Source organism: Amphibalanus amphitrite, unplaced genomic scaffold (genome assembly GCF_019059575.1).
Source record: "Amphibalanus amphitrite isolate SeventyFive unplaced genomic scaffold, NRLGWU_Aamphi_draft 000163F_arrow, whole genome shotgun sequence".
Taxonomy (NCBI): Eukaryota; Metazoa; Arthropoda; class Thecostraca; order Balanomorpha; family Balanidae; genus Amphibalanus; species Amphibalanus amphitrite.
In genome coordinates this window covers 302760-326610 of record NW_024881658.1, presented here as the reverse complement: position 1 = coordinate 326610, position 23851 = coordinate 302760, and the positions used below count along the sequence as shown (strand labels likewise).

General features: G+C 48.9%; 3 protein-coding genes across 3 annotated transcripts in view; 2 read left to right on the top strand and 1 right to left on the bottom strand.

Annotated features, from left to right (window-relative positions):
• LOC122383410 (cytosolic phospholipase A2-like) overlaps positions 1-7014 on the top strand; it is a 31965-nt gene extending 24951 nt beyond the window's left edge. The window contains exons 7-15 of the mRNA XM_043369772.1: positions 236-371; positions 804-1066; positions 1382-1589; positions 2944-3196; positions 3479-3629; positions 3889-4073; positions 4571-4752; positions 4994-5177; positions 5499-7014. Of these exons, the coding sequence (XP_043225707.1) occupies positions 236-371; positions 804-1066; positions 1382-1589; positions 2944-3196; positions 3479-3629; positions 3889-4073; positions 4571-4752; positions 4994-5177; positions 5499-6070 (2134 nt within the window). The 3' untranslated portion in view covers positions 6071-7014. The remainder of the gene's footprint in view (positions 1-235; positions 372-803; positions 1067-1381; positions 1590-2943; positions 3197-3478; positions 3630-3888; positions 4074-4570; positions 4753-4993; positions 5178-5498) is intronic.
• A 196-nt stretch (positions 7015-7210) lies between these two features.
• LOC122383411 (zinc transporter ZIP1-like) lies at positions 7211-10554 on the bottom strand. Its single transcript, XM_043369773.1, has 2 exons — positions 10057-10554; positions 7211-9712 (listed from the first exon to the last, which is right to left on the bottom strand). Exons 1-2 carry the CDS (start codon positions 10179-10181, stop codon positions 8854-8856), a joined length of 984 nt encoding a protein of 327 aa, XP_043225708.1. The 5' UTR covers positions 10182-10554; the 3' UTR covers positions 7211-8853.
• A 208-nt stretch (positions 10555-10762) lies between these two features.
• On the top strand, positions 10763-14271 carry LOC122383420 (eukaryotic translation initiation factor 1A, X-chromosomal-like). Its single transcript, XM_043369790.1, has 4 exons — positions 10763-10960; positions 11126-11209; positions 12483-12826; positions 13759-14271. The coding sequence occupies exons 1-4, from the start codon at positions 10945-10947 to the stop codon at positions 13762-13764; spliced, it is 450 nt and encodes a 149-aa protein (XP_043225725.1). The 5' UTR covers positions 10763-10944; the 3' UTR covers positions 13765-14271.
• Positions 14272-23851: the final 9580 nt, after the last annotated feature.

Below are 23851 nucleotides of genomic sequence, written 5' to 3'. Positions count from 1 at the left end.
TGACTGTCTGCCGACATACCCAGCATCTCGGGCCTTGCAATCGATCTTGCTGCAGTTCACGATGCGACAGTCTCCCGATTTGAGCCGGCAACTTCAGGGCAATCAGTGCAGCCGTGCGGTGATTTCCACAGATTGCCGCCGCGCCGGTAGATTTAATTACCAGACGGCCGCTAGCTAGTTCCGACAGCGGATCCATCTCAATGGCCCGGTCGTCTAACGAGTTTGTCCCCGGCAGTGACAGCACAGACCTGCGGTTCAGCCTGGCGCTCTGCGACGAGGAGAAACAGTTCCGCCGCGACCGACTGAAGCGCTGCATGAATGCCATGAACGCCTGTTTCGGGGAAGAGGCCAATCTCACGTCAACAATGAAGGTAGGAAATTATCTAAGGAATGAGTTGTTGACGTTTTATCCAGCAGATCGAGCAGAAGCAGCGATGATCGAGATCGACCCTTTGAGCGATCGAAAAGAGATCTAGGATTGGAAAGAGATCGGACACTTTGGTGACCAACCATCGGACTGCATTCCAAATAATCCACACGAACGACATAAGTGACCTTAGAACCACGAGATGGACAGGTGAAGTCCGAGGAATTAATAAGCATGCTTAAAAACATCCGTTAGGTGCCAAGTTACATAATTGATGCTCATGATTTGTGATTATCATTTATGATGCACTGATAAGTGAGCGTACATCACACCACAAACGAACTGGTCGCGATTCTGCTGGCCTCCACAGTCCACACTAGCACGACGGTCACACCGCCACATGACCTCTGACCGGCGACTCCTGCCGTGCCGACAGACCCCTGTGGTGGCCCTGCTCGGCTCCGGAGGCGGCTTCCGCGCCATGATCGCCCTCTGCGGCGTGTTCAAGGCGCTCAAGGACTCGGGCATCATCGAGATGTGCATGTACATCGCCGGTCTGTCGGGCTCGACGTGGTTCGTCAGCCAGCTCTACACCCACCCCAACTTCCCGCACATCCCCACCGACGAGGTGCTCGACTACTTCCGCAAGAGGACCGGCCTCGGCCTGCTCTCCCACCTGAGCGCCCAGACGTTCATGAGGTCAGTCCCCAGACAGCGAGGTGGCTGCCATATAGCCAAAGTTTTGACTCACTAGGAGCGACCGAACGCTCCCATTACAGGCGCCGAAGGAAACCCGTCCACTGGCCAGTGACTGGATGCAAGCAACTAATTCAAACCAGGAATGACATTTATTTGCACGGAAATTTCAAACACACCGTAAACCCACAGAGCGTGGCTTTATACCCATTTAGGCTCAATTCACTTTTTCGATGTACCACTTACATCTATGCCGTGCTTAGCAAAACAGCAGCGGTGTTCTTGTTTCACCAGCCACCTCACCGCGCCGTTCGTCAGGTACATGAACACGCTGGTGGTGAAGTCAGTCAGCGGCCAGCCGGTCAGCTTCACCGACTTCTTCGGCATGCTGCTGCGCGACACCATCGTGCACGATAAGGACGCGACGCTGTCGGACATGAGGCGGGTGGTGAGCGGCGGCCACGCGCCGCTGCCACTGTTCACCAGCCTGCACGTCAAAAAGAACGTCTCCGCTAAGGTGTTCCAGGTAAACAGAACGTCTCCGCCAAGGTGTTCCAAGTAAACAGAACGTCTGTTAATAGTTACCAGCTCGTAAATAAAAAATTAAAATAAATATAGGGGAAGTTGGGGGAACGCCGAATACTTTTTTTTCTGACGCCCGTAGCACGCAAGGTAGACAACATCAGCTATTCTTGTTGGCGTCATTCGAGAGGCCAGTCTTTTGCCTTTCAAACATACCAGGCGCATTTGATGAATTCGCATACCGTTAAGCGCACAAACTAAAAATATCAAAGAGGTGACTTTTTCGGCGTTGCCCCGGACTGCGGGGAAAGCCGAAAATGGGAGAAATGATCTACGGGAATGCCGAAATTGATGTTTTGCTATTTTATCTCAAATTTTATCCAGAATTCGTCAAAGCTGACACGCGTTTTAAGAGCTTGAGGACGCTTGGTGCACACTGAAGTTATAATTGTGTGATATAATAAGAAAAAGGCCAGGTAAATCATTCCTTATGGTAACAGGCCGTTGTGTCGGTTGAAAGTGTAATTTGTGTGACTAAAAATTCGCGTTGCTGTTCTACAGCAGTAAAGTCCACGTAGCGTGCTTTAACGTGCGTAATTGCACGTTTTCGGCATTACCCCAGCCAGCCATACTTTCCATTTGCAGGCCCATAACTTTTCAACGTGCCGTATAAATTTCAAATAGGCAGCACACTTTTGCAAAGACATGCTGACGATTACTTGACCGAATTGGCCAGACAAACGGTAGCATAATGAGTAAGAAATGCAGCTTCAAAGGCGCATGTAGTACAAGGAACGCGTACGTACCTTGAAAACGCTCTTGGCGCCCTCACAGCCGAAGTATTCCGAATGACGACTCGTAACAAACATGCGATAATTGTAGTTACTTAAGCTTCAGAGCAACACTGACAGGTGGCATCCATGTCTTACGGTTTTCGAAATATCTCGAATTTCGGCTTTGCCCCAACTCCGGCATTGCCCCAACTTCCCCTAATAACAGAGTTGAGAGTAGATATACCTAATAAACATAACCAGCTGAATAGTAAAACTTACATTCGAAAGGGTCTGGTTGAAGACGCATAATAAAACTTAACAAAATGGAAAACTTGAACCATAAAGGATAGGAGCAAAGTTCTCTCGCAGAAAACTGGTAGGAACCATAAACACATGTCTTCTGCCCGAGGCCGAGCCCACATAATTTCTCATTTCCTCGACGCACGCTTGATATCGCCTGACTCCGACATCCCATCGGTTTTATGGCGAACGAGAGCTGACTCGCCTGACTCCGACATCCCATCGGTTTTACGGCGAACGAGGACGTACCGGTGAGCCGAGTAACCCTCGTTCGATCTGTTTCAGGAATGGGTCGAGTTCACGCCGTTCGAAGTCGGAATTCCAAAGTATGGCACTTTCATGGACGCCAGCAAATTCGGCAGCCGCTACTTCAAGGGTAAAATCGCCAAGCCGTTCCCCGAGTACCCGCTGCACTTTCTGCAGGGCATCTGGGGCAGCGCCTTCACGATCCTGTTCAAACGGCTGGTCGACAAGGAGGAGAGCGATCAGCCACAGTCTCTGGGACAGGCCGCCGAAATCCAGAACCTTCGCGACCTGGGTGAGCACGTCAGCGCTAAGTACTTGCCGTCTCACACACAAGGCGTACGATTGTCCATACAAAGCACTCATTTTCAGCTGTTGTCAAGGTTCGATGCCAGGAAGCCTCGACTTGAGTCGATGTTTCATTGAGCTACAGTGGCATATGTCAGGGATATGTTTGCTTGAACGGAGTCGCCGTTTCAGTAAGCTGGAGTTAAAACAGAGCTGTTTCAGTACGCTGGTGTTTAACCAGTTGTTTCTTGTTTCAATACTGGAAGTTTGACCAGAGTTGCCGTTTCAGAGGAGAAGGTGGACGATGAGGATATTGACGCGGACGAGAGCGCTGGCGTGCCTGAGGACCTGGTCTGCACTGCGGAGGAGCCTAGCAAAACAGGCGAACCAACAGCAAGCACCAGCAGCGCAAAGACCAACGAGTTCTGGAACAAAGAAAAGTCAGTCGTGCACCATCAAACCGTAAATGTAAAAATATATCATTTCATAACTTTAAATTCTTCCGAGCAAGTGGGGATATAAAGTGAATACCACCACCTAGGTACCCATATAAAATAAAATCACAATAGGTCTAGGATTAGAAACCATGCGCACGCTCCTAGTAAATAGACCGACATCGGGTACCGGGAATTAGCGAATGACCCGTCCCGTGACCAGCTGCCGTGCGACGCTGTGAACCCCTGCGGCGCTGGCCGGCAGGGAACAGCGCGACCAGGAGCTCAAGGAGAAGAAGCTGACGCTGTGGCAGCGCATGATGACCAGCGAGCTGTTGAACAGCCGGGCGGGCCGGGCCGGCGCCATCTTCAACCCGCTGTACGGCCTGCGGCTGCTCCACCGACATCCCATTTCGCCCTTCACCGGGCCACCAGAGGATGAGGACGACGGTGGGTGTCTCCCTGTCCCACCGACACCCCATCTCGCCCTGAGGACGACGGTGGGTGTCTCCCTGTCCCACCGATACCCCATATTGTCCTTACGGAGACGATGGTGTGTGGTTCCCTGTCCCACCGACACCCCATCTCGCCCCTCACCGGGCCACCCGAGGACGAGGGCGATGGTGGGTGTCTCCCTGTCCTAGCCGATCTCGCCCTTATAGGGAAAAATAGTGGGTGCCTTCCTGTCCCACCATCTCGTCTCCCCGAGCCTCCGAGGGGAATGATGATGGTAGATATTCTGCTACCCAATCGATACCTTATCTCACCCCAAAAGAGAGATGCCAGTAAGCGCCATCCTGCCATATCTAATGCCATTTCATCCCTCACTCACCGGCTCAAGTAAGGGAAGAGAGGAGGATGGTGATGCGTGTCGCGTGATGTGCTACATTGCTCGCACCGAGGACAAGAGTCCTCTCCCAGACTGACAGGGTGCGGTTCTTCTCCAGAGACGGATTTTGCGCGGATCCACGAGATGATGGACACGGCCAGCGAGCGTCTGCTGCTGGTGGACGCCGGCCTCACCTTCAACTCGCCGTACCCGGTGCTCCTGCGGCCGCAGCGAGGCGTCGACCTCTACATCTCGTTCGACTTCAGCGGCCGGGAAGAGGACGACAAGGACCTCTTCTCGGTCAGTCGAGTCGCGCGCCGAGCAATGCAAAGAGAAGGAGAAGGATCGATTGCCTGTTAAATGCACGGATATAAGCAGTAATCAATGCGTTATTTATACATGCATCATACCCCGTAATAAGTAAATGAGCATTAGGTACAAGTAGTTTTCATTAAACATCAGCCGCAACGTGTGTGTAAAGTGGTTGAGGTTGAGTCTTCTATCCATTTCCATAACGTTTTCAAAATGTTCTCATTTTCAGGAGCTATTCTTAGCAGAGACTTGGGCACGGAAAAACAGGCTACCATTCCCGAACGTTCGGGAACAGGCTCGCCAGTTCGAGACCGAGCCTCTCAGAGAAGTGTACATATTCAGAGGCGAAAACTGCCCTACCATCATGCATTTTGTCCTCGTCAACACGTCATTCCGGAAATTCAAAGCGCCAGGTATGTCCAATGTCCATAGCCAATATGTTCTCAAACCACCACGTCCCTAGACATTTTCTGGGTTAGCGGAAACAATTGTTTCTTGAGTAGGTAATGACGTGTTGGAAATTGGAATTCATACCATTTCTTTCCACTGTTTTATTGTTTTTAGACAAGCTAGAAAATCCATCAACCATCGAAAGTAACCTTATATGCTTACTGGTTGCCGGGTACTGTATGAAGCAGCGCGTTTACATCAAAGGGTGCATCAGTGAACCAAAATTGAAATGGCGTCTTATTGGAGCCACAGGAAAGCAATTAAACTATTTGTACGTGTTCCAGGCGTTCCGAGAGAGACCAAAGAAGAGTTCGAGTTCGGAGATTTCAACCTATTCAGCGGCGGCCAGGAGGCATTCGGAACGATGAACTTCTGCTACAAGACCAAAGACTTTGACCGGCTGAGTCAACTCACCGAGTACAACACGAGAATCAACCTGGACGTCATCAAGGCCGAGATTCTGCGCGCCATCAGAGCCAAACAGCTCACCAGCAAGATGAGCCTCAAGGACGTCGTCAAGATGAAGATCATGTCGCGGAGGTCCAAGGCCGACTTCATCTCGCTGGTGCGCCAGATGCAGCAGGGCGCTCTGCTCAGCGCCGACCCGTCCCGCGCGCCGTCTGCCCAGAACAGCCGGGCCGCGTCGGCCTCCGCCAGCGCCACTGGCAGGGAAGCCGAGAACGGCGCGCTGCTCTCCGCCACCCTGGACAAGTTCGTCTCGGCACTGGACCTGCTGCCCGCTGCCGACGGCGGCGAGGACGCGCCGCTGCCGCACCGGTCGGCAGACCAGTTCGTGTCGGCGGAGGACATGACCGATGTGACCCGACCTCGACCTGACGCTGGCACCTCGCGCTGAGCGACGGTGGGGAGACGGTCTACGGGGACAGAGGCCCTGCGACGCGGACGGAACACCGCTACACCGGTGGTCGATATCACGGCCAGCAGCCCGAGCTTCTGTCAAATGTCAGCCATCCAATCCTGTTTTATCGAGGCGTCGGAGACGGTCATAGGTTATCGGTGTGCTCACTCAGTGTTTTCTGTGTGAACCGTGGAAATGTCAGGCGCGATGGCAGGGAGGAGAGGCATCCCTGCCACTGGAGATAGTGTCGGGTCACGCCACTGATAGGTCGGCATGAAAGAAACCAACATATCCGATTTTTGTCTTGCAGGTGTGTTACGTAGGTAGTAAGCGTACATTTTGCCCTAAATGTGATGTCTAAATAATTGTATGGAACTAAGGGCGGTGATCTAACTAGGGGACGACTTTTCCAATTCAGCTTTGATCAGGCGTTAAGTATTTTCAGAAATTTTAGTTGGGGCCAGCGCCGGAGGAACATTAAATCACACCGAGCGGGCACTACTGGAGCAGTGTTTGTGAACGCATTGCTGATTAAATCAATCGATCCAAAGAATACAGATTGTGCTCGAAATCGAATTAAGGCAGCACGATCCCGCCACCAATTGCTGTGACTCATTGTTGTCTTTGGTGTGACGATGTAGGTCTGTCCTTAGCCTTCCTGATATTTGAAGTGTTTTACCTGACATTGCCATTTTATGTGTACCTACCAACATTGCTATGCGGTATTTGACGGTTAGGTTTCACATAGTATTTTATCATATAAGCGTAGGTACTTATGGGCAGGCTCTACCAGTCTGACGTTATAACTTTGCATATCAACAGGTCATTGTTCCTAGGAATGAAGGCAGAGAAAGTCATAGTGTTCGAGTAAAAACATCAGCCTGGGAGCCAAGACAAGAACTGGAACGTTGTCAACGCGTAAATACACTTCGGTGAATGTTGCATCTCGTTAAGTGGCCTTGTCCAGCAATAGCAACATATTAAACTGGAATCAGTAAAACGCAAAAATTGGCAGAATCGCAGTTGTGAAAGAGATACGGGTTGGCGAAGCGACGGCAGGCATATCAGTAAACCCAATAGCGTACAATTCACAACAGCGCACCACAAGAGGCGGGATCATGGCGATAGAAAATCAAGTGACATTTTAAACTGTATTATTGGCTACACTTCTATTACAATAAAAACAATTGAGATATGAATGAAAGATAATACATATCACAGCTTTCCCCAAATAAACGATAAAGCTAAACATCGCGGGTTCTGTAACATAGGGCACACGGCCAGTGGTTCTGCTCGACGATCTGCCTCGCTATTCCAAATGTCTTAGCTTAGTCTTAGCTTGAACTGTAAGTGTAAGTGTACAGAAACAAGAAACTGCCTAGGATCAACAAACCGTCCAGTAGCAGAGCGCAGGCAGTGCGACCGACAGAGAACTAATTAGGACAGTAGCCTGAGCCGGGCCGGTGAGATGTCCGTAGGCACCAGAAACATCGCTCGTTTTCATCTCGCGGAGTATACGTACGACCACGTCAGGCAGACGTAGTCAGATATTCACTTGGGAATTCTTAAAATACATTGCTACATGGCTAAAATACAATAAAGAATTGCAAATGACAAGCAAGTATGCATAGTAAAACATGCTATACATCCCGAACATATAGATTAATAAACTGGAAAACCTTTCTTGATTTAGCGGAAAAGCAAAGGAAACAAAACAGGCATCCTGAGCATAACGCATACGGCATGCACAAATTAACACGAATGAAATAACTCCATGCATAAATGTTCTTTAAGTTGGCGCAGCCCAAGACGAATGATAAGTAGCGGAATACGTGGCTGGGCTTCCCATTGAATTATTAAAATCTATGACCTAAGATCTAAAAATACATTTTGGAAGCCCATATCAAGTATAACGTGCAATCAAATTCCTGAACTCACAATCTGACACAAGCCTACCAACATCAACAAAGACATTTACCGAACCTCGCTGTTGACCGATAAGGAAACTTTAGCATATGAACAATAGGGAGGCATTAGGACAAACTAATTACTCATCGAATACAACACCTGAATGAACATCTTTGCGCATTTCTTTCCACAATCAGACATCGACCACTTCCAAGTCCCAACATGAAGGTCAATGAGCCGTAATAATGAATGCAGCTATACGAACTACGATATAGCCCTCCGGCCACCAAATCACAATGAGAAACTGTCATCTTACAATGGATGCGATGAGTTCACGACGCACAGGTCCCTGTACGACAACCAACTCCAATGAACAGCCGAGGCACTCCAATGATCACGACGCAGTGGGGTGCTAAGTGACAGACTAATTCACTACCCAATGCGAGGCACACTGACGCTACAGCTAGTTATGACTTCTAGGTAATATCGATACGAGATTTGCGCCATTTAGTGAGGGTTTGTACGCTGAAAGTGAACACTAGGCTGAATAATACACTCAGCAAAAATAATTCTCGTTTGTTATCAGTCGGCACTGCAATTCATCTAGGATGGGAATGACAAATACTAATTCTTTGGGTTGAGTCAAATGTCAGCGAGCCCCCATGCCACTTGAGTTATTCCCTTTTGATGTTCCACTAGTTGAACTAATTCCAATTGTTCCCACACCGCATTCCTGAGAAAGTGGTGCATGAATTGGTTATGTCCTGTCTTTTGGTGTTGCAGCGGATCAATAACTAATAAGACATGGCCTCAGCCACGACCGACTCAAACAGTGTCAGCAGTCAAAGAGCGAAGTAGTCTCAGAATCTCAGCTAGGGCGAGCCGCCACCGCCACCGCTATTCGGCGTGCGCACGTCCGGATCCAGGAAGAGCACGCAGCAGACCACGCCGAAGCCGATGACCACGAACAGGGTGCGCAGCAGGCGGTCCGTGTTGTCGCGGAACTCGTGCGGCAGCACCTCGAAGAAGGTGATGTAGAGGAATGTGCCGCACGCCACGCCCTGCAGGACGGCGTTGGCCGTGTCGCCGGCCAGCGAGCTGCCCGCGTCCGTCACCGCCCAGCCGATGCCCAGGCCCAGCGGCGAGGCGCCCGAAAACACCAGCGCAGACGTCAGCATCCGGCAGAACGAGAGCGAGCCGTCGCGCACCAGGCTCAGGCCCAGCGAGAAGCCCAGGATGCCCTTGTGGATGCCGACGGCGGCGAACAGCTGCAGCAGCTGGTCGGAGCTCTCCTGCAGTCCGATGGCCAGTCCCTCGATCACAGAGTGCAACGACAGAGCCAGCACCAGCATCAGCGACCGGATGCCGGCCTGGCCCGACGGCAGGTGCGAGTGGCCGTGGCCGTGGCCGTCCGCGCCCGCCTCCTCCCGGTCGGCGGCGCCGTAGTTGACCGCCGCGCCGCTGATGAGCGGCTCAGATTCCTCCACGTCCCCTCCCGGCCCGACGCCGCCGCTGGCGCCGTGACAGCTCGCCACTATACCCTCTACAATAAGCACAATGAAGAAGCCCATTGCCACAGTAAACTCAGCCACTGGGAAGCTGAAGCTGGATGATATACGCACCATGATGCTGTCCATCATGTCCTGGGTGTCTGGGAACAGGTCCAGGAGGCAGGCGCCCAGGAACACACCTCCAGAGAAGCAGTTCAGCAGGCTCAGGATCCGATACAATCTGAAAACGGGCATCAACATTAAAATGATAAAAAAAACATACAAATGAACCAACAATACCTCGTTAAGAAGCTCACAAAGCAGAGCATAAAACAACAGACAGTTGATCTAGTTATGCAGAGAAGTCACATATTATCTTGAAGTACATCAGCTTAGCCATGAAACTGTTGTTAGGTACCTACCTACCTACTGCCAGCAGGCTAGAGAACTTCTAATCATTCATAAGGTATAGATACTCCAAAAATGAATCCAATATGATTCATTGAGTAGTGCATCAACATCACAATTCACATCCATGTCAATGACAGTACATCACAAAACCATCATGTCAAACAAACTGCCTACCTGTCCTTTTGAGAATCATCTGCATGCTCGACATATCTGATGAGCTTAAATGGTAGGAGAGTGAACCCGAGAGGAAGCAATAGAAGAACAACAATGATTATTATCTTCCATGATGCTAGGTCCATTTTAACCTTGAGTTCGAATCAAATTATTGAGCCTAACGCTCAAAAACACTTAAACTTGAAACTTGAGCCCAGGCTGCACGCCCATGAGCTAGTGGACGTCTGAACAAATAAGAAGCTGAGCTAAGTTTAAGTGGTTATTATATAGGCTTGGTTGAAGCTCAGCCAATGCTTCCGAGTGAGCTGAGCTAGAAGAGTGATGCGTCTCGCCTGAGCCCTATTAGCCAAACTTAAGCTCCGATGAGCTACAATATAAAACTTGAGCCGCTTGAGCCAAGTGAGCGAAACGGGCCAAGCCAAATAAACGAGCCGTGAGCTCAGCGTGAGCCAAGGCGTGAGCTAAGCATGTGGACTGCTGGTAGATAAATAATGTAAATGACGTATTTTTATTTTTATTTTTATTATCATATTTTTTCTCAAATATTGTAACATAAAAAACTTTTAACATGTTATTGTAATTAAATTATTATTATTCATATAAATACAAATTGAACCACAATTTATGCTACAATTAACTTACTAATACGTCACTCATTACCCAAAATTATCTGTTTCGCAGCATTTGCCTCTTCTGCGCCACAGACACTTTGCGCAATGCTGTCGTGAGTTAGCTGAGCGACTTCCTTTAGCCGCCATTGCGTGGTCGGCTGTGTGTGTCCGTGGACGTCTGGGGCGAATTTAGGCACGATTTTCTGGAAACGCATTGTGTTTGCGTTGTAGAATCGGTTTTTTATTCTTATCATTGTCTCTTTGCTAGGCACAAATCATGCCGAAGAATAAGGGTAAGTGGGAGCTGAATACCAGTCCACCTGTTTGCGGGTGACTGCAGAATTGGCTCTTTTTCGGTTTCACGCGAGAATTTGCATTGTTTATTCATTTTTTTTTTTAGCCAAGGATGAATTAACTGATATGCAATAACAATAACTTTTGATGCTGTATTCTTGCAGGAAAGGGAGGAAAGAACAGGAGGAGGGGAAAGAATGAGAATGAAGCCGACAAGAGAGAGCTGATTTTCAAAGAAGATGGTCAAGGTAAGTTTATTTTTACATTATTTCTATGGTAAATTAACCTTTTTTAAATGACATTCTGCACTAGTTAATTTACAGGCTATTGTTTCTTATGATTTTCCAAACTAAAAGTATAGGTACCTACAACTCGTGTGGCTGACTTGCCTGTCAGCTCCCTGGTGTCACAAAAAAATGTTGTGGTGGAGGGGCAGTAGTCATGGATCCTAGGTGTACCAGCCAAGGAAGATTCTTGAGTTTGTGAAACATCTTTTGTACATCAATGTGTTTTGTTAGTAGGGCTAAAACTAGCCATATTTCATGGTAAGGGAAGCATAAGATACAACATGCTAAATCTGATGCACAAGGTCAAATTAATTTTGACACCAGTCAACATTCTTTCAACTGCCTCATCAAATTCAATAAATTGTAATAGCATTAAGCATTTTAAGCTTGTGGTTACTTGCTTTTACTTACCTCAATGACCATATGTGAGAATTATTATGAAAGCTTGCCTTATATGCATGCTGCTATGCCTGTTTGATATTGTCTGTTCTTGAATTGAAACTTTGTGGTCTTTATGAGCACTGGTAGATCTATAAATGTGGCATCAGGTTAATCAGTGGATACCCCCTCCCCCACGAATGTCCTTATTCTCAAGTTCTCCTTGGATGCTGCTTCTCTTATACATTGTAGTGATTGGGGGCAGTTTCTTCTGCCTACTTAGGTACTAACTACTAGTTGTTGGGCCTTTTCATGGGGCAAGTTGGAAACAATTGCAAATTTTTACCAGTGTATTTTATTTTGTAGGAGCTATATGCTGAAATTTCTCATTGCATTTGGATCTGGCAATAGTGTAAACTTTTTTTGTTTTTATGTCATTTCCTGAAGTTGTATTGTGCTGACTTAAACTGTAAGTTTAGTTCAAGAAGCTATTTGGTTTTTGATGAATTTGCACATCCAGCCTGTCACTCCCATTTTTAATTGTGTGGGCTATAAAATGACATGGGCATAACTCATAACTAACTCATGATATAAGTTAACTGCATAACCTTCATTTTTGTCAGGAGATCAGCTTAGTACTTTAGACCTAGTCAAAAATAGTTGTCATTGTATAATGGATGTAACTGTGATAGGACTTTTGCATCGCAGTAGGTGTAGCCTAAGTGTAGCTGAAGTTGTTGGTGTCCTAGTCATTTACTTATGTTGGAAACTGTCTAGACAAAAAAAAAGCCTTTCACCACATAGCAGTTGCAATGGCACCGTGTCCCACGATTCACACTGTGTCACATCCCCACAGAGTACGCCCAAGTGGCCAAGATGCTGGGTAACGGCCGTCTGGAGGCGATGTGCTTCGACGGCGTGAAGCGCCTGTGTCACATTCGCGGCAAGCTGCGCAAGAAGGTGTGGATCAACCAGGGCGACATCGTGCTGGTGGGACTGCGCGAGTTCCAGGACCAGAAGGCCGACGTCATCCTCAAGTACAACGACGACGAGGCGCGGAACCTGAAGACGTACGGCGAGATCCCCGACTCTGTACAGATCACCGAGGCGGGCACCTTCGTCGGCGACGGCATGGACGACGACATCCAGTTCAACGACGTCGGCGGCGACGACTCCGACTCGGACGACGACATCGACAACGTGAGTGGCGCCGCCGCGACGGTCCCCGACCGGGAGCGCTCCGTTCGTACCGTCAGGGGGCGCTGGCTTCGATATCGGGGCTGCTGGCATATTGAGCATCAGTTTTACTCATGCAGACTTTGATGGTGTCATTGATTAGATGTTTTAATAAGTTTCATTTGGCTTTGCAATATGCAACTTGCATGTTTTTCAGTGAACAATTATTATTAACATAACATGTCTAGCCATGCATTGTTTTTCAATGATCTATATATCTAACATTGAATAGACAACTGGTCTGGCCCATATTAAAAGCTGAAGTAGTTTGTGGCTGTTACTGATTCATCCCTAAAATAAGGACAATCTAACATGTTCTTAGTCAGTTTGACAGATTCTCCGTAAACGTCTCTCGACACCATAGATTACCGTATCGGTCCCCTAGACATTGCGTAATTTGCCTTATCTGCTCCCGCGCTATCACCTCCAGACCCCTCGGATAACGGGGAAGGGGAACGGTTTCGTGTTAGTTGCGATAAAGATTCTGCCATTTAGAGATAAGATGTCTGTTTGCGTCTTAACTGACCGTCTGGGAATGGGCATTTTTTGATAGGTAACGACGATTGGGCAAGGGGTGATACGGATTTTTCATTTGTTTATCTTTTGGTGACGAAATCTTAACTGTCCTTTTTATCTCGGAACTGAAAATCTATGGATGAGGTTATTTATGTAAAGAAGACAATATGTGGATGTTTTTAATGATAATGCACTGGAATAAATGATGCGTAGACTTTTACTAGTTACACTCGATAGCCGCGGCTGTTGATATAGCATTTGATTTGTGGCACTTCCGGTTCATCTTGTCTATCTAACCTTCTGCACAAGTAAGCCTCGTCTACTGCGCGGCGTTGTCTCTGTGTAGGAGTCATGACACCTGTGTTTGTACCTGTCCACAGATTTAACGCCGTTATCGACTGTTTGTTGGCCGTCGGACCGCGGCGGCACGGGAGGAGAGACAGCCGGGTACGTCTGCCTCTATTTACACACACATCGTGCTGCAGTCGCCGGTGTCGCAGCCCGCAGGCGCCGGCCCGGTGTCGGTACCGGCCCTGTGTCGTCAGTACGGTGTCGGTACGGTTTCGGCGCGGTACGGGCAGTGCACGGTGTGACCGGCAGTGAGAGGGGGGTCGCCCCGGGCCCGCTGTGGGCCGCGGGCCTCCGATGGACGGTGCGCCGTACCGCTGTTGAAGCTATTGCTTGGTCATGCCAGGTCGCCAGAGCAGGCGACCAGGCTCACGTGATTAACATATGCTTGGAATGGCGATAGATGTTGTACAGTGAATCCTTTGTGGGCGCAGGAAAATGGAAAATTGTTGTGTCAGACTCTGGTTGACGAAAAAAAGCAGGCATGTTTCGGTAGCTATTGGTCTATCACGCCCATCTTCTCAAATAAAATGGTTTGGATATTGGTTTATCTTTTCTTGGGTTATTGGCGACTCGTCAAATATCGTATTTTTGTTAGTGGGTCGCAAGCATAAACTATTCACTTCAAGCTGGGATCACACGAGGTCCGACAAAACACCGTCGGATTGCCCGGGCCAGCTGTGAGTCAAGTCGAGCGCTAGTCGCAGAAGTACGCATTCCTTATTCCATTAACTTATCATGAACATGGAAAAAGCTCCTTTGCGCTCAGTTGTTACCAGATAATAGCCATCTTTCTAACTTGTACTGCCCCATACCGTTAACCGTATCCTCTCCAAAACTGTTTATGACATATATATTTTGCTGAAAGATATTTTGTTGGGTGCTGATCAGTGACATTGGCTAATCTTTCCCCGGGAAGACACATGTTATTTAAAGCTGTTTACGCTCGTATCTGTTCATTTAATTGACTTCGAAACTCGGAGCGCAGCAAAGCGCCAATAAAGGAACAAAAAAGGCCTTCGAAATAACGGCTTACGATTCTTATTTCAACGACAGATTAAATGCGATAAATACGACACTCTCGGCTCCTTTCCGTCTCCCACACGATGCCAGCTCTGGTCAGGGCTGCAGGGTCCAGAGGTGGGCCAGCATATCGCCGTTCCTCTCTGCCGCCGCCACGGACCAGTGGGCGCGGCTGGCCAGGCGGCGCTCCACCATCCTGCGCCTCAGCCGCGCCAGTTCGGCGGCAGAGGCGCGCTGCACGCTCTCCGAGTGGTACAGACGGCGCTGGAGCCGCTCCAGCTCGGAGCGCGGTCGGCGCGATCGAGCCGAGGCCGGCGGCGGCCGCACCGGCTCGGCCAGCGGACCCATCACCAGCCGCTGGGCGGGTGCCAGCAGCCGGCGCAGCCCGCTGCTGGCGCGACCGGTGACCGTCTGCAGCGGCCCGGTCAGCCGGCCCAGCAGCTGGTCGGCCAGCCGGCTGCTGGCGCGGCCCACTGCCTCTGACACTGTGTCAGTCAGTCGGCCCGGCGTCAGCAGCCCCATCAGCAGCGACGAGGCCGTCGTGGTCCAGGCGTCCGTCTGAGAGTCGCTGCTGTTGGACCCCGGCCGCTTCCGCGTGACGTTGAGGGCTGCTCCCGTTCGGCTCCCCAGACGGAAGAGCAGTCGGTTGGGTCTTCTGGTCGCTCGTCGGGTGGTATTTCGGTGGTCCGTGCCGTTCCCAGGAGTCTGTTCTGACACGATGGTGGCTGAACTGTGGTTTCGGGCGTCCCCAGACGAGCTTGTCGTGTTTTTCGTTACCCCACCTTTGGTGCTGTCGTCGGGGGCGAGAGTTTGTCGATTTGCGAAAAGACGTCCCAGCGCCTTGAAGCTGAACGCCCGTCTACTCTCGCCACTGGTTGAGCTGGTGCCGTTGCTGCTGCTCCTGTTAGCTGCCGCAGCCCGGCGCGCTGCCATCAGTCGTCCCAGCGCTCTGATGCTGGACACCCTGCCGAGCAGCCCGGCGCCGCCGCTGCTGTTTCGGGCCGCGTGGTTCAGGTGTCCGGCCAGCAGGCGGCTGAAGGTGCTGTTGCCCAGCGCCCCACCCAGTCCTCGCAGCGGCGGGCTCAGGAAGGGGACGGCTCGGTCGGACTGGTGGCGGCGGAACCAGGTGGAGCCCGCCCGGCCGCGGTGCTCTTTTGGCTCGTCTGCTGCGCTGGTGACCGCCGTATCTTTACTCGCATCGTCTGCCTCTGTCTCAGAGCTGGTTTCCCGCTCCAATAGACCAGACGGAGTCTTTGTTGAGCTTTCCAGAGGTGCATCTTCTAATGACTTGCTGCTTTCCTCCGAAACCTCTTGTTCGATCGGACTAGTTGCTGGCGCAGATGTATTTGTTGCAACTGATTCTGTATTGGCTTTCAGCACTCCTTTGGTCTTGTTGGATTCTACTGCCGAGTCAGCAGACGTGTTCGACGCATCTGTGGACGTTTGCGCGCTCTTTTCTTCACTGACCGCGCTTCCTTTGGATCTGGTCTGTCGCGGAGAGGATGTCTCGCTTTTCTCCACTCCCTTTTTGTCCGACTCCTGCGATCCAAACAGCCGTTCCAGCGCTGCGTCCACCACCCCCGACTCGCCCAGGTCCTTACCCCCGAGAATGGCATTCAGCGCTCGCCAGTAGGTGCTGATCCGCGGCAGCAGGAAACTCGCGCCGGCACCATCCGCTTCCTCTGCGCTCGGCTCGCCGGACCGTTCCTCTCGCTCGGGGTTTGGGAAGGCCTCGACGCGTCCTTGCTCAGCGGCCGCCCTGGCAGCCGGCCACAGCTCCCCGATCAGTGTCCCCAGGTCGACCTGAGCTTCTGCGTCGTGTTCTTCGACCTCGTCCGTGGCTGGGCCCTCACCGTTATGAGCGGTCTGATGCTTGTAAATTGCACCAAGTGAGGCGGCAATGGCGTCCATGATGCTGTCTGCCTCCGGGACTGGTTCCGCCGACGCCACTCTGAAAATGGGGCGAAAAAAATCCACACATTAGGATAAGAGCACATTATCAATTTTATTATTCGCACGACCAACTGTGCTAAACACAACGTAAACATTACACTTCATGAAATAAAGTAAAATAATGTCATTTTTTAAGCACTGGTTATGGTACCAGATAGGTTCTAAGCATTTTATTCCTCTTTCTGTTGCACGCGTCATCAAAATAAATGGTTGCTCTAGTCTCTAATCAATATAGCACCATGACCATCTTACCTAGGTGTCAGCGCACAGCCGAGAAGCAGTCCCACCACCGCCGCTGCCACGGCTCCCTTAGAGCGGTCAGGCATCACCGGGTCAGTCAGGTCACCGCCCTCCGGGTGACCCTCCCAACTTCACTAAGAGCGCGCCGGTCGAGTCGGCCGCTTTTGGACGGCCGTCGCTGCCGACTGAAGGTCTCTAGCGTGCTGACGATGTCGTACACCGCCGCTGGGGAAAGTGCTGCCGGACGGGGTGTCCGGGGCGACGGGCCGATAGCACCACACAGCCCGCCGCTGGCAATCGCTGATAGGCAGCGTCACGAGCTGGGGTACTGTGTGTCAGGACACTTTCTACAGGTAGCCTGAATCTACCTGCTCAGATCTGACTGTCTTCGGCTGTCGTTCCTTTTTTTGTTAGCGATGTTTGTGAAAGGTTTAATCATGCCAAAATGCGTTGTGCTGTTTCATGTAGTCAAATACGCTCTTGGACAGGCTGCTCCAGCAAATCAGAGCAAGATCCGAATTTTTACCGATACCAGCCGCTGGCCGGTTGTCAGTCACCGGCTGCCGGCCGAAGCCGATCCGCGAGCCGAAGGCGATGGGACGGACTACGGAGGCAAACGTACAGGGTCGGAGAGCGTTTGTACGCCCCAGCCCCTTCCACCTTGGCTCCTGGGCCTATAGCGACACGCGTTAAACGATATTCGAAACAGCGTCGGGATGATGAAGAATGTAAGCATACTTACGCTCGGTAGGGTCCCACATTAGGTTATCAATGGCCAAATTTTCCTGATATCTATCGAAATGTTTGTACGAATTGATCTATAGTTTGTGTGTCAATAGAGCTATATTGTTGAAATCATTTGACGGCTCTTTAATAGGTCTTTCGTCGTCGATTGCACCTACTGAAATGGAGGGCCGATCGCGAGCTTGACCTAAAACACTAAAAATAGAGATGTTCTCTTAGAATAGAGTAAAGCATTAACGAGAAAACCCAATGACGAGGTCGGGTTTATCATAGGCCTAACTAGTAACTAACCTCACTTATTAGCTAATGGCTGATATATTCGCCCATGGCACTGCAGGCCGAATGCGCTATCGTGAGTTGCATTATACGAAACTGTGAAGCCAACGACGGTCGTAATTGTCGAAAGACGGTAGCGTCGCTGCTGGCCTACCGATCTTCCTGCATCCATTCGGTTAAAGTTGTGCCGTTTCAGGAAAAAGCGAGGTACTTTACACTTCGCTCGACCTATTGGTTTACTAAATGCGCCCCGGCCGAGGGAATGGAGGTGGAGGTGGTGGGGGTCTGACCCACTCACAGTTTCGTCCCTAATAAAGCTGGAACATCGCAGAAAAAAAACGAGCGTGTGCACTGTTACGACAATCTCAGAGCGATTGGTACCAGATTTTACGATCCCAGGTCAACTGGTGGCCACTAAGGTCAGGTCAAGTGGCCCAAGCAACGGATTCGGTTTTTGGTAAATAAATTCACCAAAAATGGTAGCAGAACCGTGATTTTGGTATCATAGTGCTTGTCTAGCCCAGGCGCGTCGAATGGTATATCTTTTTGTTCGGTTGAGATCAACTTAACCCTATTAGTGGTAGGGGGGGGGGGGGTTGTTTTTATCCACCCCTCAGGTTTTTTCGGGAATATCTCCGAAACCGCTGAAGTTACGATGCTGAAATTTTTTGACTTTTCCTAAAACTAAATTGGGCACATTCCCTGAAAATTTCAAGTTCATAACTTTACCAGGGGCGGCTCCAGAGCACTGGGAATTGGGGGGTCCTATTCGTGAAGCGAGTCATTTGGGCGAAGATCACGATGCTGCACCAGTTTTACGAACAGTGAATGAAAGGTGTCATGTGATAACATATACAGTTATTGTGCATCCTCTTTTGGCACGTTTTTGCTATAATAGGCGGATCCAGGCGTCCAAAAAGGGGGGTTATGTTTTACCTCCCAACATAGGTGCCCTGACACCGCCTATGCATGACCAATACAATTGTAGTCGTTCTCTCATAAGAAAATTGTAACATAACAAGACCATTACCACCATTTTTAGAAACAGTACCAACAAAAACCTTATTTACTATACTTTTTGTGTACCCCCAATCTCAATGATCTGTATCCGCCTATGATTTTTGAAAATGCATATTTTTGGGATCCATGTGAATTCCTGGTTCATTCTCTATCGATCGGCAAAAGTGGCGTTAAGATTGGTTCAGAAACCTGGCCGTGATAAACAGTCTAAAATGTATCTGCAATTTGCCCGTTTTTACCCCCCTCTACCCCCCTATTGACATTTTTTAATTTTTATTTTTTAGAAATGTAGATCACGTTGAGCGAAATCGAATGCCGTTTGAATTTTGAAAATCGGCCCGTTAGATCTCGAGATATCAAGGGGGGATCGTAAACAGCCCCCCCTGCCACTAATAGGGGGTAGCCAGGAGCCTGCCACTAATAGGGTTAACCCGCGCTCCACTGGGGTCTGTGTATAACGCGCCCTACTGGGGGGGGGGGGGGGGCTATAGCCCCACTCTCCTAACTCCGAAACTACGGGGCCGATCGTCAAAATTCAAACGGAATCTGATAGCCCCGGAAAAAACTGTCGAGCGAAACCTAATTTCATTGAACTCGAGGTCACCGATGGCGTCACAGGTCAGGTCAAAGTAAAAATTATCAATGTTTGGCTTGTTCACATTTTGGGCTCTGGCTGCCGTCTTGCAAGTCAGATCAGGCTGATTTTTGGTTTACACACTCGTGAACAGATGCTTTAGATAACCTGAGGGTACCAAACTTGTACTTTGATTTTCAGGTCAGGGTCAGGTCATCACAGGTCATGGAAATCTTATATCATAGGTCGGTCACGTGACACATGTTTTATGGTCCATTTAGGCCATAGATTTCGCATTCGGTGTCGACTGTGTCATTTGAGGCCATTTTCATCTGAATATAGCTGAGGTCAGGTCACTCAGGTCAAAAAGGTCAAACTTTAAAGTTAAAATGTTTCAACAAAAACATGTCTATCGGATGCAGTTTGAGCTCAAGAACACGATGGTGCTATTCATATTAGTGTACGCTGTCAAATTCGTACTGAAAAATTGATTTGAAAAAAATAAAATTGTGAAATTTTTGCTATAATGCGTATAAATTGGCCATTTTTAAAGATATCTGGCTAAGACTTGCTAGAGTAATTTATAAGCATGTATTCTTTCGTATATTTTCCGTTTTTTTTTTCGAAAAGTCAAAAACTTTTTGAAAAAAAATGCAAATTTTGGATTTTAATATATTTTATTTTCAAATTTTTCAAAAGTTTCGAAATCCGAGATAGCAGTTTGATAGCGCAGTCCATTCTAAGTTCTCTCATGCAAAGAAATTGGATCTAGCTCAAAAACTGAGCTCTTGGGAGCGATTCCCGTGGTTCAATGTTTTGCGTCGAAATCGACCGAACATGACGTCACTCTGACGTCATTTCCGGCCGACCTATGATATATACGAAGTTCAAATTTCGACACAAGGTGTCAAATTGATGCAGCCGAAGGTACTGAAAGTTTGGTGGCGATACGTCAAGCGGTTTAGAAGTTATTGCAGAAAAACGGGAGGGGTCTATGAATAGCCCCCCCCCAGTGGGGCGCGGGTTAAGATGCTGACCTCGGGTCAAGGTCAGTGCAGAGCCTCTCAAGTCACGAAGTTGGTCAAAGGAGGATATGTCGCATATCATTCGATTTGGCAGGTCTTCCTGAGTCAATTGGTGGCTTTCCCGACTCGCTAGCTTAATTTGATCGGGAGTTATGGACAGAAAAAAAAACTCTGATGACCCAAGTGGCATCATAAAGGTCGGACGTCATAACTGACGTCACGCAAGGTCAACAATGCAAAAGTGAAGCATCGGACGTTGCAAGGAGTGCAAGAAATCCCGATTCCGTGTGCTTGAGAATTGAGATAGTTTGAGATCGTTCCCGGCGCCAAAAAAGCAGCTTCGGTTTTCCCCATTGACTAATAATGGTGAGGTCACGTGACCGACCTGACCACATGTGACCTTTAGGAAAAATCCGAGCTATGAAAGTTATGAGACCTCAGGAGAACAATACATCCTGTAAGTTTCATCTCCTTGTATAAGTTCCTCTGGCACTGAGGGCGTTGCGAAGTTGCGACATCTGAGGACCGTGCAGAGGTTCACTTATGACGTCATAGGTCAGTGACCTGACCTGACCTGAAAATGCGGTTGGTGTCACAAGACGCGGCTTGGATCAAAGGTCAGGTATGCTAAGTTTCAGCTTTCTATCCCAGCGTGTTCGAAGCTATCGCGAAAAAAAAAAACAACGGGGAGGGGGGCGGCACCCGCCCCCCCCCCCCCTCGGCGTGCGAGGGTTCTAGGTTGAAGGCAAATGTCATTGGCAGCTCATCACAGTCAATAAAAAACATTCAAAACCTTTTCATTCCCAACGTCAAGTAGAACATAGACACATGACATTCCTCGATTACGTCCCATTATTGGTGCTGTAGCCTATAGGTATCTGTCACTAAGCATTGAACTGGTACGTCGCAAGACACCAGCCAGTAGCCTGTCCCGCTGGGACTGGCTGCCCTCAAAGGAGCAGGTCTGAAGTCATACCTCATGTCCAATACCCAGCCCGGGCAGCCACCATTCCGACAAAGGTTACTCTGACTGGGCAAGCAATGTTTTTGCTTGGGAAGTGGGTACCTGTAATTTGTGTTGCATGTAATTATGGGTCCCATCGTCTCACGTCCGATAATTGCGATGGAAAATTTATTCAAGGATGGCAGGGGCTAAGAGGAAACATTGTGAGGTGAGAGACATTGGTCTGGTCGATTTCGATTCGTCGTCGGCCTGCTGTAGGACAGGTGCATACATAAACATTCCTAATAAATTTTTTCCATTCAGGCGCTACAGGCGCAGGTGCTACAATTCGAATTCAGGCGCTGCAGAATATTTACCTCCATTCCTAGATTCACCAGTGGGCAGTGACTATTAGGCCAATTCCATGTCACTGCAGTGGCGGCGCCACGAATTTTCGCCAGTGGGGGCAAGCTTGAGGTGACCCGACTGTTGTCTGATAGCCGATCTGTAAAATCCATGAGCACCTTGCCCCTAGATGTTGCCATTCAAAATTATTATGGTTTCAGGTTTCATGCATGCGTATTGAGCTCAACCATTGAGCTCCTCGCGGGCCGGGAAGGGAGGAGCGTTTTTCGCCTCCCCCTGGCGAATATTTGCGATACCTCATGAACGCTTAGGGATAGAAAGACGAAATTTGCTGTACCCTATCCCCCATTATTTTGCACCTTTTGAAGCAAAAAAAAAAAGGACCTAGCCTCCTTGATAACGTCTCAGGGCCGATTTTTCTAGACTCCTGCACGGCAAACTTCGGCTTCACAGACGTGAACTTCAACCAGCTGCCAAAAATAGAGTTTTAGAGATAAAGATAAATTACGAGCACGGTTGTGTAGCACTTGACCTAGACAAAATACTTAAGTAACTTTGGTGACCTGAAGTCAGAGGTCAGGTCAACGACTCCGAGCTGGGGCTTTAGCTTTTTTCGCAAATAACTTTAACAAAAATGGTCCTAGAGCTACGGCAGTGGTACCTTCGCATTCGTTTCGTCGAGACCGCGTCGAATGACATATATATTGTTTGGAAAAGGTCAAGTTTTATGTTGACCTCATAGGACCTCGAATGACCTCTGGTTGACTTTGACACATGAAAGGTCGTTTGTGATGATTTCGTAGCCGCTGATCACGATTCTGGCATCCATTTTGCCCTAAGCATTCATTTAGAGCCTCAGGATGGCAAAACATGTCTTAATTATTATGCTTGACTTGAATAAGTGAAATAGCCTCTAGCAAGGATACTCTCTTGTGACTTTGACCTTGTAGCAGCCTTGTATCGTAAGCTCAAGCACAAATAGAGGTCCGCTAAGTTTCAAAACATTTCAAAACATCTCGGAATGTAGTATACAAGATATAAGAAAAAGTGCAAAGTTTGTTGTCAATTTTGAGCATGACCGTGACATTGAATTTGAATGTTATGCACAGGATCCAAATCCCCAAACTCTATTCTTTCGTTTAACATCCATTTTAGCCGGTTTTATGCACCATACCGTCCTCTGGAACACGTATTTTGAGACCACTACAGAAGTGTCGGTTTTTGCTTTTTGACCTTGACTTCTGACCTTGAACATTGACCTGAGGTCAAAAAGTATAAGTGCTTTAGAATCTTCTCGTAGGTACCTTTCATTTGGTACCATTTTTGTTTCTGTAGCTGCCTTATTTACGGAGTTATACAGGTGGGGGGAAAGGGGGGGGGGGCTACCCCCGGGCTGCGGTAGTTGGGATTACCCTCGGGCCCGGCCAGATTAAGGTCGTGAGCAAATAAAACTTTAAAACTAGATTGCGAGACACAAACCTGTGAAAACATTATGTTGTTTGTTGAGATGTAAAATGGTATTTTTCTCAAAACAATACTAATAGTTAGTACCTACCTACCTAGTTCTCTTTTTCCTGTAGTATATGTGCGATTCTCTCACACCGATTGATATACCAGGATAAGCTTCATTAGGGTGACCCACATACATTTCCAGATAACCCGGATGGCGGATATACATACCTATCACATTTTGTCATACCTCCCTGAGCTCAGTCTCAGTCTAAGGGTTCCCAAAAGAGAGTGATCTCTTCTCTGGCCGACTTTTGGCAAATTGCCTCCCAACCTCCTCGAGGTCAAGCTCGAGGGTGCAGCCTACTGGTGAATGAAGATATATAAGGAGAATGAGTGGGAATAGGAGATATGCGACAGACGGTCCGAGAACGAACGTTTTGATGATGCACTTGATACGGGGACCGTCAAAAACAGGCGTACCTACTATTATAACCGCCTATCATGAATGT